The 14,521-nt window shown below is 35.3% G+C and overlaps 1 protein-coding gene across 2 annotated transcripts in view; it reads left to right on the forward strand.

Annotated features, from left to right (window-relative positions):
• SMAP1 (small ArfGAP 1) overlaps positions 1-14,521 on the forward strand; it is a 204,069-nt gene that overhangs the window by 37,789 nt on the left and 151,759 nt on the right. For both annotated transcript variants that reach the window (XM_040473891.1, XM_040473890.1), the window contains exon 2: positions 9,119-9,252. In XM_040473891.1, coding sequence (XP_040329825.1) covers positions 9,119-9,252 — 134 coding nt within the window. The remainder of the gene's footprint in view (positions 1-9,118; positions 9,253-14,521) is intronic.

Below are 14,521 nucleotides of genomic sequence, written 5' to 3' on the forward strand. Positions count from 1 at the left end.
CACGGACCGCGAGATCGTGACCTGGCTGAAGTCGGACGCTTAACCGACTGCACCACCCAGGCGCCCCCAACCTCATTGGTAATTCTTAAAAAAAAATTTTTTTTAAATGTTTACTTATTTTTGAGGGGCACCTGAGTAGCTCCGTCAGTTAAGCATCCAACTCTTGATTTCAGCTCAGGTCAGGTCATGATCCCACAGTTAATGGTTTCCAGCCCCCCATCGGGCTTTGTGCTGGCAGTGCAGAGCCTGCTTGGAATTCTCTCTTTTCTTCTTTCTCTTGCCTCTCCCCTGTTCTTCCATGCTCTCTTAAATAAACTAAATAAATAAATAAGAATAAATGTTTATTTATTTTTGAGAGAGAGACAGAGTGTGAGCAGGGGAGGGGCAGAGAGAGAGGGAGACACAGAATCTGAAACAAGCTCCAGGCTCTGAGCTGTCAGCACAGAGCCCAACGCGACTTGAACTCATGAACGGTGAGATCATGACCTGAGTCAAAGTGGGAAACTTAACATACTGAGCCACCCAGAAACCCTTCATTGGTAATTCTTAAACATGTCTTAAACATTTCTTAAGGTATGCCTAAACGTGAGGAAGGCATATCCACTTCCTCAGGTCCTTTGTGTTTATTGTTCCTATTGCCTTAATTCCTCTTGCCCAGATAGCTGCATGGTGTGTTCCCCTACTTTCTTCAGATCTGTGGTGAAATACAAATTTTCCTGACCAAATAACAATTACCTTTCCCTTCCTTCTTTCCATTTTTCCTTTATTTTTCTCCATAATACTCACTGCCATTGACATACTGTTACTTTTACATGTTTGTGTACAGCTTTCTGTTAGAATATAAGCTCCATGAGGGCAGGAGTTTATCGGTTTTATCACTGAATCTCCAGAGTCTTAAACAGTAGTGCCTTGAAATAGTAAGCATTCAGTAAATATTTGTTGGTTAAATACATGTGCTGCTATTCTGACTGTAACAGACTTAAGGAAAAAAAAAACATTTCTGAGGGAATTAAATGTTATAACTTTAATGCTTTTTCTGAATAGAGAGGTTTTAAAATTCCTTTGTTCTAGAACTTTTCTTTTAAAGGTTTATATTCTATTTGGTTATTGGTTTGGTTGTACATAAGGTTCTTAGCAAATAAGATACTGAAGAGAAACAACTAGTGTGTTAAAAGTTGATTTTTTTTTTAATAAAACAAAAATATTCTTTTCTTACCATTTAATGTCAGTTTTGTTTCAGACGAATTGTAGAAGAAATTAATTACCTCTGTTGTTGCAGGTGATCTTTGCACTTACAGGGCTTTTTTTGTTTGAGGTTGTTTTTTGTTTTGTTTCCGTTTTTGTTTTTGTTTTGTTTTTAAGATAGGAAATTTCTGTGAGCTCAGTTTTTAGTAATCATAATCGCTTGGCCGCTATCAATGCTTCATATTCCAGCCTCCAGGAAGTGATTGATTAAAACAGCATGATCCTTCTAATCAGCATTGTAGTGATTCTTTGAAGCTTGTAAAGCCACTTAGGAACTGTGATTATCAAATGTCATCCCTACATGTCATCTTTAACAGTACTGATGCTACTTTATAGGAAAACATGAACTTGAGGTAGGTTAACCATAGGTGACTAGGTCATACCAAAATATGTTACTTTCAGATTTTAATAAAAGGAATATTTTAAAGAACATTTTATTTCCTTCTTAGTAAAACATTGTATGTTAAATAGTTAATATTTAAAAAAAATTATTCTGTTGAGTGTATTTGCTGAAAGAAATGGTTTGACACTTGTTGAAATACTACTTATGGAACTTCTCTTTAAACTTTTTGGTTTTATGCTGAAACCTTTTTAATAGCACCTGCATCCATGACTTCTTGCCTGACATTTCTGTGTTTCTGCCAGGGCTCTATATCCTGAGATCATCAACTAGTATATTCTCAACTTCAACTTCTACTTCTACTACTGGCTGCCATTCTTTTTTTCTGGTAAAGTAAGGGAAAAGCAATAAAAATAATGTGTGATGTTCATGTCTACATTTAAAGAAATGTACACAGGATTTTTTAAAAAAAATTTTTAATGTTTATTTTTGAGAGAGAGAGAGAGAGACAGAGAGATACAGAGCACAAGTGGCAGACGGGCAGAGAGGGAGACACAGAAACCAGAACCAAAGCAGTCTTCAGGTTTTAAGCTGTCAGCACAGAGCCTGTCGTGGGGTTCGAACTCATGAACTGTGAGATCATTACCTGAGCCAAAATCAGACATCCAACCGACTGAGTCATGCAGGCACCCCTACACAGGTTTTTGTTTTTTTTTTTTAAAACAGCCTTATTGTGATATAATTTGCATACTATAAAGTTCACTTATTTTAAGTGTCTAATTCAGTGATTTTTTTAATGTTTTAACAGAGTTCTGCAACTATCACCATAATAAAATTTTAGAACATACCGTTATTCCCAAAAGACCCCTCTTCATGCTTATTTGTAGTGATTCCCCTCCCTGCAACATACATGTACAGGTTCTTTTGCAAGGTTGTAGTTCACCTGTTTACAAGGTAGAAAACATGTTTTCATGGGCTGTTGCTTGGTTTTCTTTCTGATCAGCAAGACCTAGCTGACCATGAACAATGAAAGGCTAATCAGAACTTTCGGGTAAAGAACAAAAGGCCTTGTGATAGCAAAAGAGAGAGCTTCTTCCTTGTTTCATGTTTGATTGTGGACAATATTTTGATGCAGGCTATTCTCTTTAGTATCTTTTTTCTTTTATTTTTTAAAGTTTTATTTATTTATTTTGAGAGAGAGAGAGAGAGCAAGCAAGCAGGGGAGGGGTAAAGAGAGGGAGAGAGAATCCCACGATGTGGTGCTGAAACTCAGGAACCATGAGATCATGACCTGAGCCGAAGTCAAGAGTCAGGTGCTTAACCCTCTGAGCCACGTCACCCTGGAGCCTCTCCTTTTTTTTTTTTTCTTCCAGTTTATTTATTTATTTTGAGAGAGAGATACAGAGAGTGAGAGAGTGGGGGAGGAGAAGAGAGAGGGAGAGACAGAATCCCAAGCAGGCTCTGCCTTGTCAGGGCAGAGCCCAGCGCGGGCGGGGCTCAAACTCAAAAACTATGAGATCCTGACCTGAGCTAAGATCAAGAGTCAGACTCTTAACCAACTGAGCCACCCAGGCATCCCATCTTTAGGATCCTTTTTTTTATTATTAAAAAAAATTTTTTTTTAATGTTTTACTTATTTTTGACAGAGAGAGAGACAGAGCATGAGCAGGGGAGGGGAGGGTCAGAGAGAGAGGGAGACACAGAATCTGAAGCAGGCTCCAGGCTCTGAGCTGTCAGCACAGAGGCCGATGCAGGGCTCGAACTCACAGACCGCAAGATCATGACCTGAGCCAAAGTCGGACGCTCAACTGACTGAGCCACCCAGGTGCCCGTAGGATCCTTTTATTGTGTGTCCCTTTCCCTAGGCATCCACTACTGTGATAGTGTGTTATGAAAATACTCTTTACAGCTCAGTTGATTTTTGCCCTCCCTCTCCCCTGTCTTCCCCCTTGATCAAAATTCTCTGTCCTTTGCAATTTCCTTCTTCAACAGATCAAACCAAACCCAGTTCTGCTGCCTGTAATCTTGGGGATCATGGGGAAAGAAATAAAGTTAATTATAATAATGTGGGAAGCATTGATACTTCTGGAGAGTTGAAAAGATTATTTGCATCTTTAGTCTATATTATTGGCCTCCACAGTAAGTGAGTTGGCATTTCAAAAAGTTGACACAATGAAGTAAAAGCAGTCTGCCAGTGTAAAGGAGTTTTGTTTGGAAGGTTGGAAATATCATAGTAGGAGATGGAGAGTTTCCATAGTTGCATATTGAGATATGTCCGCGGCATCGTCTTGGCTCTTTCTCCCCCCTTTCTAGCATTTAAAACCCTAAACTTCTTACTTCTGAAAATGTTGTGGTAATATTTCCTACCTCACATTTATTAGGATTTCGTCAGACAGTATATTTGGAAATATGGTGAACGATGTCTTGAATATTCAGTATGGTGGTGGTTTCCTCTAAAAGAACCTTCTAGCAATTTTGGCAGCAGTAACTCAGGTGGCTCAAGGCCTTAGCTATCATTTGTAAGCTAGAGGCTGCCTACATTTTTATACCAGATGTTGTGCTGCATCCAGAAATCAATAAAATGACCCTTTTCTTAAAGAGATCACGGTTTCTCAGAAAAGATAGCTAAAACAATTAACTGCAAAACATTGTGATAAATGTTAAAAAATTTGGGGGGGGGAATTGGAGAAGGCTTTATAGAAGAACCAGTCTTAGAAAGAAATTACATTTAGCAGTTAATGTTGTACTCTCCGTTCCTTATCTTGTTTTATTTTCTATTTATATAAAGAAAATTCAAAGTAGTTTTTCTGTTTGCTAGTCTATCATGGTAATCAGAAACTTAAGAGAAGTTCCTTCTCAGATGAGAATGCAGTTTCATCTTATTTCTCAAATGGTACAAAAGCTACAAGACAAGTTTATTCAGTATATTCACTGATGATGGATATGAGTTAAGGTGCTAATATTAGTGAGGCCAAATAACATCTTCTGTTTACTGGAGCTTTTAGTGTGATTGTGGTTATGAGATGAGTAATATTAGTTTAGTTGATGCTAGCTTATTTGTGTTGCTTTTAGTGAGATAGTGATATGGATAACTCAAAATAACCCAATATTTGAATTTTAAATAAACTTTTGATTTTTTTCTCAGCAGATTTGATTCCTAGTATGTTAAAATAAATTTTCACAATTTGAGTCATATTCTCAGTAAGAGTAGTGAAAACAGATAACGAAATATGCTGAATGCTTGAGTTAAAGCCTTGTCAAGAATATTCTAAAATCTTGCTCTTCTAAATGTGCTTTGTGTATGGCAACATGGGCATCACTGGTTGTTTCTTAGGAATGCAGGATGTCAGATGCCATTCCAGGGCTACAGAATTAGAATCTGCATTTTCATAATATCCCTAGGTTTGTGTATGCACATTAGAGTCTGAGAGATACTGATCTAGAACTGACTTTGCCTTTCCTTAGCTTAGTTTGAGATACAGCTGTTACAATAATTAAACCTTCCAGGTAATTACCTATTTTTATTTCTCTATTTATCTTAGATTTTTGTGTAAACTTCAGAACAAATAGCTGGAAGTATTGTAAGTGATGGAGAATGGGGAGGCAACTCTAGCTAGAACAGTCATGAGAGTCCTCTGTAAGCAGGTAGTGTGTGAATTGAGGCCTGTACAACAAAGTGGGCCAGACATGTGAAGACCCAAGGAAGAAACATTTGGGCAGAAGCAACAACAAATGCGCAAGCATGAAGGCCAGACAGGGCATGTATAAATAGTATGTGAGTGGGAGTGCTATGGTGAACTTGAAAGTGCTATTAGAAGCCTTCTTCAGAGTCAGGGTAAACCACTGAGCCTGCCATATAAGGCCTCCTGCTATCATCTCCTGAAGCTGTCCCCAAATACTTTTAATACTCTAGCCTCCAGTCATACCAAAGTCTTCTACCATACCTCACCTTTGTTAACCTTTGCCAAGAATGTGTCTTCTGTGCCTACTGCCTACTAGTCAGCGTTTAAATTTTTAGATCAGGCTTTGTCACGTATGTGAGACCTGCATGCCTTCCAGCAGACTTTGTCTCCTTAGTTGGAGACATTGCCCCTTATGTATATCGCCTTATGCTAAAATTGATACTCCATGTTATAATTAAGATTTATCCATGTTGATACATGCAGGTTATTCATTTTCAAATTGTATGGTGAGATAATCATACTAGTGAACATATAAGTTATTTCCAGTTATTTAGAAACCATGCTGCTATAAATTTTTTGGTACAAGCTTCTTAAATATACATGTATTAGTTTCTTTGTGTGTTTTTCAAACATATTCAGCCATGACCCAGAGAAACATTTTACAGCATGACTTGATTTATGTGTGTATGTGTGTCTGTATACATATATATGTAATCGATTTTTTTAAAAAGTTGAACAAAACTATATTTACCCTTTGTGTGATGAACTTAAATCTTTCTTCCTTCTCTTCTAAAAATAAGTACTTATTGAGATTAATGAGTTGTGACGTGCCATATAAAATAGCTGCTGTAGGGTATGTTATATGTGAGTGTGTATGTGTACTAAATATGCCATATTACATATATAGCTTGGTAAACCTATGTGTATGTGTATCTAAGCATGTGTGAATAGATTGCCTTGTAGAAGGGTTTATTCATCTAGAACTTTTATTGGATTTCACCAAATTGTTTTTTAAGTGGTTATACTTACTTATACTTGGCTTGGCCTCCTCACTCTGGGAACTTAGCTTTTTCCCTTTGTGTCTATGGTCTTACAATAGCATTTACTTGGCAGAGTTGGTAAGTACTCATTGAATAGTTTGGTGAATGAAAATTAGGATTTCATACCAGTACTTGAATGATTGCCATGCTGAACAGTTATTATTTTATCAATTTTAGGTAAATTTTACAAGTCCAGTGTTATAGAGTGAATAATCCAATTGTAATTTTGGTTAGGCTTTTAAAAGTCTATTTTTGGTAGTCCCTGGGTGGCTCAGTCAGTTAAGCTTCTGACTTCAGTTCAAGTCATGATCTCACAGCTCAGAGTTCGAACCCCATGTTGGGCTCTGTGCTGATAGCTCAGAGCCTGGAGCCTGCTTTGGTTTCTGTGTCTCTCTCTTTTTCTGCCCCTCCCCCACCCACTGTTGCTCTCTCTCTCTCTCTCAAAAATTAATAAACATTAAAAAATTTTTAAAAAGTCTATTTTTGAAGGTCCCTGACTATATTAGTTAAAATGTGATAACTGTATTGCAAAGAAAGATGCATTGACAAAATTGCATTATTATTTCAATTGGTAAAAAACGATTGGGGCTAACATTTCCAGTAAGTGATAGCTGTTTATTTTTTCCTTGCAGGAATCAATAAAATGGTTTTTTATAGTTGTATGAAGCTGTATAAAACCTGAACATCAGTTAACATTTAATTATATCTCGCTTTTTGTTCAATAGTAAATGGCCATTTTTTTCTATTACTGCTAGCATGATTCTTGTACAGTGCTTTTATACATTTGATCCCTTTGTCATCTTTGGTTATTGTAGAATGCACCACTCTGTTTGGTGCTACAACTTTTTACCTGTATGGACAGTTACTATCACATTGTGCAATTGATGCTTTCTAATTCATTCAGTCATAACATTTGCTGCATCAAAAAAAATTGTGCTATAGAGAAAAGTCTCCATTTATATTTGGCTGTGAGTCTAACATATTCTGAGGGGAATCATTCTATTTTAAGAACAAAAATGAACGAAGCCACACTTGGAGAGTGTTGAAAATCTTTTCCCATCAGCTCTGGACTCACTGCAGTTTGGGGAGTTGTCTTTTTCTAGAGGAGGAAAGTATTGCATTTTGATTTTCAAAGTTTCTTAGTATGACAATAACTTGCACTTCAGTAGTGCTTTAAAACTTTCAAAGTATTTTCCATACAAGACTCACCTAAGAATGAGGCAGCCAATGTTGACTATACTTAACATATGAGAACCTTGTTGAGAACCTTGTTACTAGTCCAGGAAAGTTTATGCAGTTCACTGGTGGCAGAGTAGGTTGAATACGGGTCTTTTGGTTTCTAATTCATTTCGATGCTCTTAGCCATCAAACATTTAAATAGAATATATCCTAGATGTTTCTCAGGTTATAGGTATCATTTCTGAAATTTAAAAGCAGGATATTTTGGCATAAATTGTACATGCGTAAACTACCTCTTAAGGAATTTTCGAGAGGAATGTGTGTAGTTTTAGTGCATTGTAATTACTGAGTTTGGTGTTATTTTGTAGATTTAACTTTCACCTTTAGATAAAAAGTATGCACTTAAAACAGAAGTCTAATGTTTTAAAAAGCTTGGTTTTTATTGATACCTCTTACTGTATATAGTTTTTTCATAATCAAGTGATTTATAAAAATCAATTAAGTATATGTTTCTGAATAGTTGACATAATTGCCAGATACTACTTTTATTTTTCCATTTTTACTTTAATTATATAAGCAATATATGAAAATAATCATAAGTATATTTAAAATTATTGAGAAAATACATTCAAAGATATAAAGAATAGTATAGCTAGGGCTTTGTATTCTTGTATCCTTAATGTAAATTTCTGTACAATTTTTTTCAGAATTTTTTAACCATGATCCAAAGAACTGATATTTCATAACATACCTTAGTTCATATATAACCTTTCTTAAATCAGGGTTATATTTGGGATTTATCCATTTTATAGACTTCTTGAGGCAGATGTTATTGTCCCTCATTCTTTCTAACAGTTGATTAAAAAGTTTTCCCAATGTGTTGAATGTAAAATGGGGGTTGTTGTAGTTTTAAAGGGCATTTTCCCTAACTGCTAGTGAGATCATGCATATTTTTATATGTTTATTGTCCATATATTTCTTCTTATGTGAATTACCCATTCATATCTTTTTGTATGTTTTTCTTTTATGTTGGTTGTCTATTTCTTACTAATTTCTACATTTCATTGAAAACTCCTTAATTTATATTTGTTGGCAGTCTTTTTTTTTGTTTTTATTTATTGAGAGAGAGAGAGAGAGAGAGAGAGAGAGAGAGAACAAGCTGGGAGGGCCAGAGAGAGAGTAAAAACAAGCTGGGAGGGCCAGAGAGAGAGGGGGACAAAGGATCTGAAGCAGGCTCTGTGCTGACAGCAGAGAGCCTAGTGTGGGCTTGAACTCACAAACTGTGAGATCATGACCTGAGCAATACTTTACACACTTAATAAAGAACTTACTTTATACTGTGGGACATTACTGGTCCTGGTTTAACTATGCTAGTGAAAACACTATTCACATAAATTAGTTTTAAATTCTTAGGTTTGGGAAAGTTTCTAGAAAAGCAAAATTAGTAAACTCATTAAGGTTCTTGAAGGTTGATTTATAACCTTGCAGCCAGTGCCATTGTAAACTTTGAGCATGTAGAATTTTGTTAAGCTCCATTGTAATTGTATAAAAATCAGAGTGTCTCACTTAAATGCTGTCATAATATTTATTTTAGTTTTTAATATTTATCTTTGTTTTTTCTCCTTAATTAGGTCCTCGATGGGCTTCCTGGAATATTGGTGTGTTTATTTGCATCAGATGTGCTGGAATCCATAGAAATCTTGGGGTTCATATATCCAGGGTCAAGTCAGTCAACTTAGACCAATGGACACCAGAACAGATACAGGTAAACATTTCCTTCCTGAGTGATTATTTAAAATATTTAAAATGAGGGGTGCCTGAGTGACTCAGCTGGTTAAGTGTCAGACTTCGGCTCAGGTCATGATCTCCAGGTTCTATGCTGACAGCTCAGAGCCTGGAGCCTGCTTCAGATTCTGTGTCTCCCTCTCTCTCTGCCCCTCCTCTGCTTGCACTGTCTCTCTCTCTCTCAACAATAAATAAGCATTAAAATTTTTTTTAAAAAATATTTAAAATGAATTTAAAATCTTTAATCCTTCTTATATCCAAGGGTTAACATTGCAAAGTAGTATATTAAAATGATATGTGCCACATATACAATTTGGATGTTACTTGAATTGTCCACTCACAAATGTTTATTTCTTTTTGGGTATGTAGTGAACTCAGTTTTTAGTCTATTCTTACCTAAAATGTTGATTTTGAAGTCTTTAAAAAATGAATTCCTTTTCTTTGTGTTGATGAAATTAGCTGGTATAATTCCATACTCTGTTTTGTTATTCTGTCAGTAGAGGGAGCCTGGGTAAAGGTAAAGAATAAACCACCTCTTGCCTAAGAACTAACTTGAAAGATTTCCCTTCTGTACAGAAATGTTCTTGATTTTCAAACAGGGCCCAATAGTTGGAAGATAGCCCAGTTAGCAAATGTTCTAATGACTGATTTGGATTGTTTTGAGTGGTTTAGCATTGTTAGAGATAAATCTGTAATTTGAAGGGCTTGCCATTTTTATAGTGTGACAGTCTTAAATTCTCAAAATCTTTCTAATACTTAAGGATAACTGCTAAAATAAAAATATTTATTTCTACTGGTTTTAATTTGTAATTCACAGTGAATTTATACTACTTTTTCTTATACCCTTTTTGAACTAGCCAAATATACAAATATATATTGTTGAACTTCAGTGATCTCCTACATGCCTCCAATCAGAAAACACCAAAAAGAACACAGAAATTGGCACGGATAGGGTGAGGTAAGGGTGAAAGAATAGAATACAATACTGAGGGGAGTAGATCATATAAAAAAAATAAAGATTTGGTTAAAAAAAGTAAAACTTTTGTACTAAAGACCTGTTTATGCCAAAGTATATTCTAGATAGAACCAAGATTTAAATATTTAAAAGAAATTAAATCTTAGAAGTATTTGGAAAAAATAACAGATCTTTAGGCTGTAAAGTCAAACAATTCATTTAGTTCACTCTTAAGGTTTTGAGGTTTTTGCTGGCTAGGGCATAAAGGAAATATGACACTTTATGTATTTTCATGATCCTTGAGGAGAAAAATTATTTGTTCTATCAAGGAAGCATAGCTTTTTGAACATTGCATATAAGGCACTGTTCTTGATAGCATCTCTATAGTAACTTTGGTAACAGATTTCAAATGTTTTTTCTTAAGTTGTCTTCAAGAAAATGTGAAGTGTAGCTTGAAAATGCAACTTGGTGTTTGTATTGGGTTATGGAGGTACAAAACATTCAAGACCCAAGGTATATTGCCTTTTAATGGTTCATTTCACACTAAGGATAAAACATGAAATCCATGGACAATTCAGTTCTCCAGAAATAATATTTGTCTCAAGTAAGCTGTTAAAAGGGGTTGAATGGCACTTTATTTGAGGTAGACAGCTGTTCTTTTCCTGTAGCTTTGAGCAGAACTTCCCAGTCAGAGGGCTACAGTTCACTCATTTTCTGTGGAATAAGTTACCGTTAACAACAGCAAGATACTGAATTATTAAAAATGGAAGGCTTTTGAAAACAATTATTAAGTAATACACAATTTTTGAAATTGTATTTGGACACAATTTGAATGATTTTCAACTGTCAGTTTCTTGAAATAAGAATTATTCTTTTGGAATGCAAGACTTTCGATGAGTATCACCAGAGAATGCTCTGTATGACTTCATATACCACACTGCTCCTCTTAAAGATCAGATCTTCTGTGATAAGAAATAAGGTTAGGATGCGCTCAATTAAAAATTAAATAAGTAGACAATGAAGTTTTAGTTTTAAAAAAAAGTATGGAGAAAAAAGTATAGAGAAGGTTAATCACACAGACAAATGAGCATGACATCTAATATTCTTGTGGTGGGCCTTGTAAGTACTTGTTCTTTAAAAATCATTCTGGGACTGCTGTTCTATAAAAATCCCCCAAGGTTCCATTCTAAAGAGCACAACCTTTATCTTAACCTAGAAAATTTTAAGGCAACTGATTCTAAAAAGGCAGTAGAACAAAGTGATTTAGAAAGTTGTCTCTAGATAGTTAGGTTGCCACAGTTAGACCTGGATGAGCTTGACAGGATACTTCACCTCAGGGTGCCTCAATTTCTTCATTTATGAAATGGGATAGTGAGAGTATCTACTTCTGTAGGTTGTTGTGAGGATCAAATAAGTTAATATGAGGAAAGCATTTAGAACAGCACTTGATACATTTTAAATACTCGATGTTAGCTTATCAGTTATTAGTAGTATTCATTCATTTGTTCATTAGGTAAAACCCTCAGTACTGCTGCCTTGAGTATCTTTCTGATCCACGCAACATAGCTTCTTAGTAAATCCACTGTGATGAATTGGTTGTTAAATGTACTACTGAGTAAATAAATAAATTGACTCGTGTGGTATTATTGAGTATAAATTACTTTTTTGAGAATATTTGTGAAGTATAATTAATTCATTTTTAGTAATATTGCATGTTAAGGCATTTTGAGATGATTAGGTGATCATATTGGTTGTCTGTTGAGGTTGCTCCTATTCAAATTTAAGTTTATCCTTTTGCCTGTAATGGTAGGTATGTTCCATTTAATCCACTTCTATTTATACCTATGCATTTTATTTTTTTTACTTAAAAAATTGAAGTATAATTATAGAGAATAATTTACAGATATAAGTGAGTTTTATGTGTCTTGGCAAATGTCTATACTGTGTCACCAACACCCCAATGAAGATATACAGAGCATTTCCATTATCCTAGAGAATTTACTTGTGCCAATTTAGGGGCAACTACTGCATTGACGTCTGTACCTTTAGGTTGCTACACGCTGAGATTTTTATCTTTTGGATAAGGAAGAGTGAAGATCACAGTGTGTTTTAGTGTTCCTTATTCATATGACATTTTATAAGAATTTCTTTGATTTAAAAAAGAAACAAAACTTGGGAGATTATTACTTGTAGAGAGAATTACTCTACTGCATATAGTTCTACCCTGTGTCTTCCCTTACCACCCCCCTGCCCCACCAACATTTCATGAAAATTATACTTCTAGTTTTCAAAGATGGTACTTAGTTTTGGGTAGTTATATATATTTTTAGATCTTTAATAGTAAATGTGGAAACATGATTTAATCTCTGAGCCCAGTCAGACTATAAGTAAAAATGTTCTTTTTTGTATCTCTGTAAAATGTAACTACGTAATAAGTTTTGCTTCAAAGCTTCTTATCAACTGATATTATACGTATACCATATTTATGTCAGTTTTTTATATACATGTTGTGAGTGTGTGAACCAAGTTTGAGGACATCTGTCATATATCATAGCTGTGTTAAAATAGCTATATGCTTATTTTTGAAAGAAAATAATTTATCTACCAAAACTTATTTTGATTTTTATTAGTATGGAAATAGAGTTACTCACCTTACATTTTAATCAAAATTCTTTTTTGAAATGTGGTTCATGGTCAGATTAAATGTCTTTAATTTTGAGTTTATTGTCAGGCACTTTTCAAATTTTTGGAAAGGACTATGTACTTTTATAAATACCTTTTTAAAAAAATTTTTTTAATGTTTATTTATTTTTGACAGAGAGAGAGAGAGAGAGACAGAACATGAGCAGGGGAGGGGCAGAGAGAGAGGGAGACACAGAATCCAAAGCAGGCTGTAGGCTCTGAGCTGTCAGCACAGAGCCTGACGCAGGGCTCGAACTCACAGACTGTGAAATCATGACCTGAGCCGAAGTCGGATGCTCAACCGACTGAACCACCCAGACACCCTTATAGCCTTTACTTTTTATTATGTACTGGTTTGTTAACCCCAAGTATTACCATTTTCCTACATTATTTAAATTTTTTAATTATTCATTTTTCAGTGCCTTATTGAAGGAGTTAAAATGAAGAATACCTTATTTTTATTACAGAGGAACATTACTTGTGCTCTTGTTTCTTAGCTTACTTTGTGCAGAGTCTTGTAAATGGTACTAATGAAACATCTTAGTGAGATTTTGTCCCTATTGCAAAGTATACTCCATATATTTGGTATTTATCGTGATAACATTTGGACCACTTTTAATACTTTATCTGTAAATCTTTTAGTAATATTCTCTCTCAGGTTGTTTACTACTGACTAGTGTCATTTATTGGTATGGTACTTAGTATTTTCTTGGGAACACCAAGGCCACACAACTGAAATTTATCATTTATAAAGTATATCATGGGGAACTTCACATTTAAAATTGCCAGTCTCCATAGATACATGATTTATCCTTAGTGAACTTGCCTTCGACATTTGTAGGCATTTTTACCCCATCTTAATATCTTTACCATTTTTACTTTAGCTTTGACTATATTTTGGCTGGAAGGAAAGGTCTTTATTTTTTAAATGTTTTATTTATTTTTGAGAGAGAGAGAGCGAGCAATCGCAGAGTGTGAGGGGGGAAGGGCAGAGAGAGAGGGAAACAGAATCTGTAGCAGGCTCCAGGCTCCATGCTGTCAGCACAGAGCCTGACCTGGGCTCGAACCCATGGACAGTGAGATCGTGACTTGGGCTGAAGTGGGAGGCTTAACTGATTAAGCCACTCACGGGCCCTGAAGGAAAGGTCTTTAAATCCAACTGTTTTCACATCGTTGTTTCCGATTGTAACAAAAGAATAGAAGCTTTCTTTCCTCTCATTCCATCCAACCCTAGTGTTTTTGCTTTAACTTGCAGCTTTTTGTTTTCTTGTTTTAGGGACAGAATAGTAGGGGGTTGGCTGCTAGTTTCTCTGCCTTTATTTTCATTTGCAGCTTTCCTTCCTGCTTTTCCACCTAAGAATTATACTTATTTGGAGGCATATTTAAATTCTTTCTTTTTCTTTGAAATGTATTACTCACACCCTTCTGCCATAAAAAAGTCTTCCTAAAATACCATCTTCCCCTCAACACACAGCTCTTGGCTTGTTCAGCCACTGAACATTTATTAAGTACTCACAGTGTGCCAGGCACTGTATTCTAGTGACTAGCTCTGATCTTCCTTTAGCAGTTGAATTTCTCAAGCAAGATCTTTACCCACTATTTCATTTCTTTA

This window comes from Herpailurus yagouaroundi, unplaced genomic scaffold (genome assembly GCF_014898765.1).
Source record: "Herpailurus yagouaroundi ecotype Mexico unplaced genomic scaffold, PumYag 139, whole genome shotgun sequence".
NCBI lineage: Eukaryota > Metazoa > Chordata > Mammalia > Carnivora > Felidae > Herpailurus > Herpailurus yagouaroundi.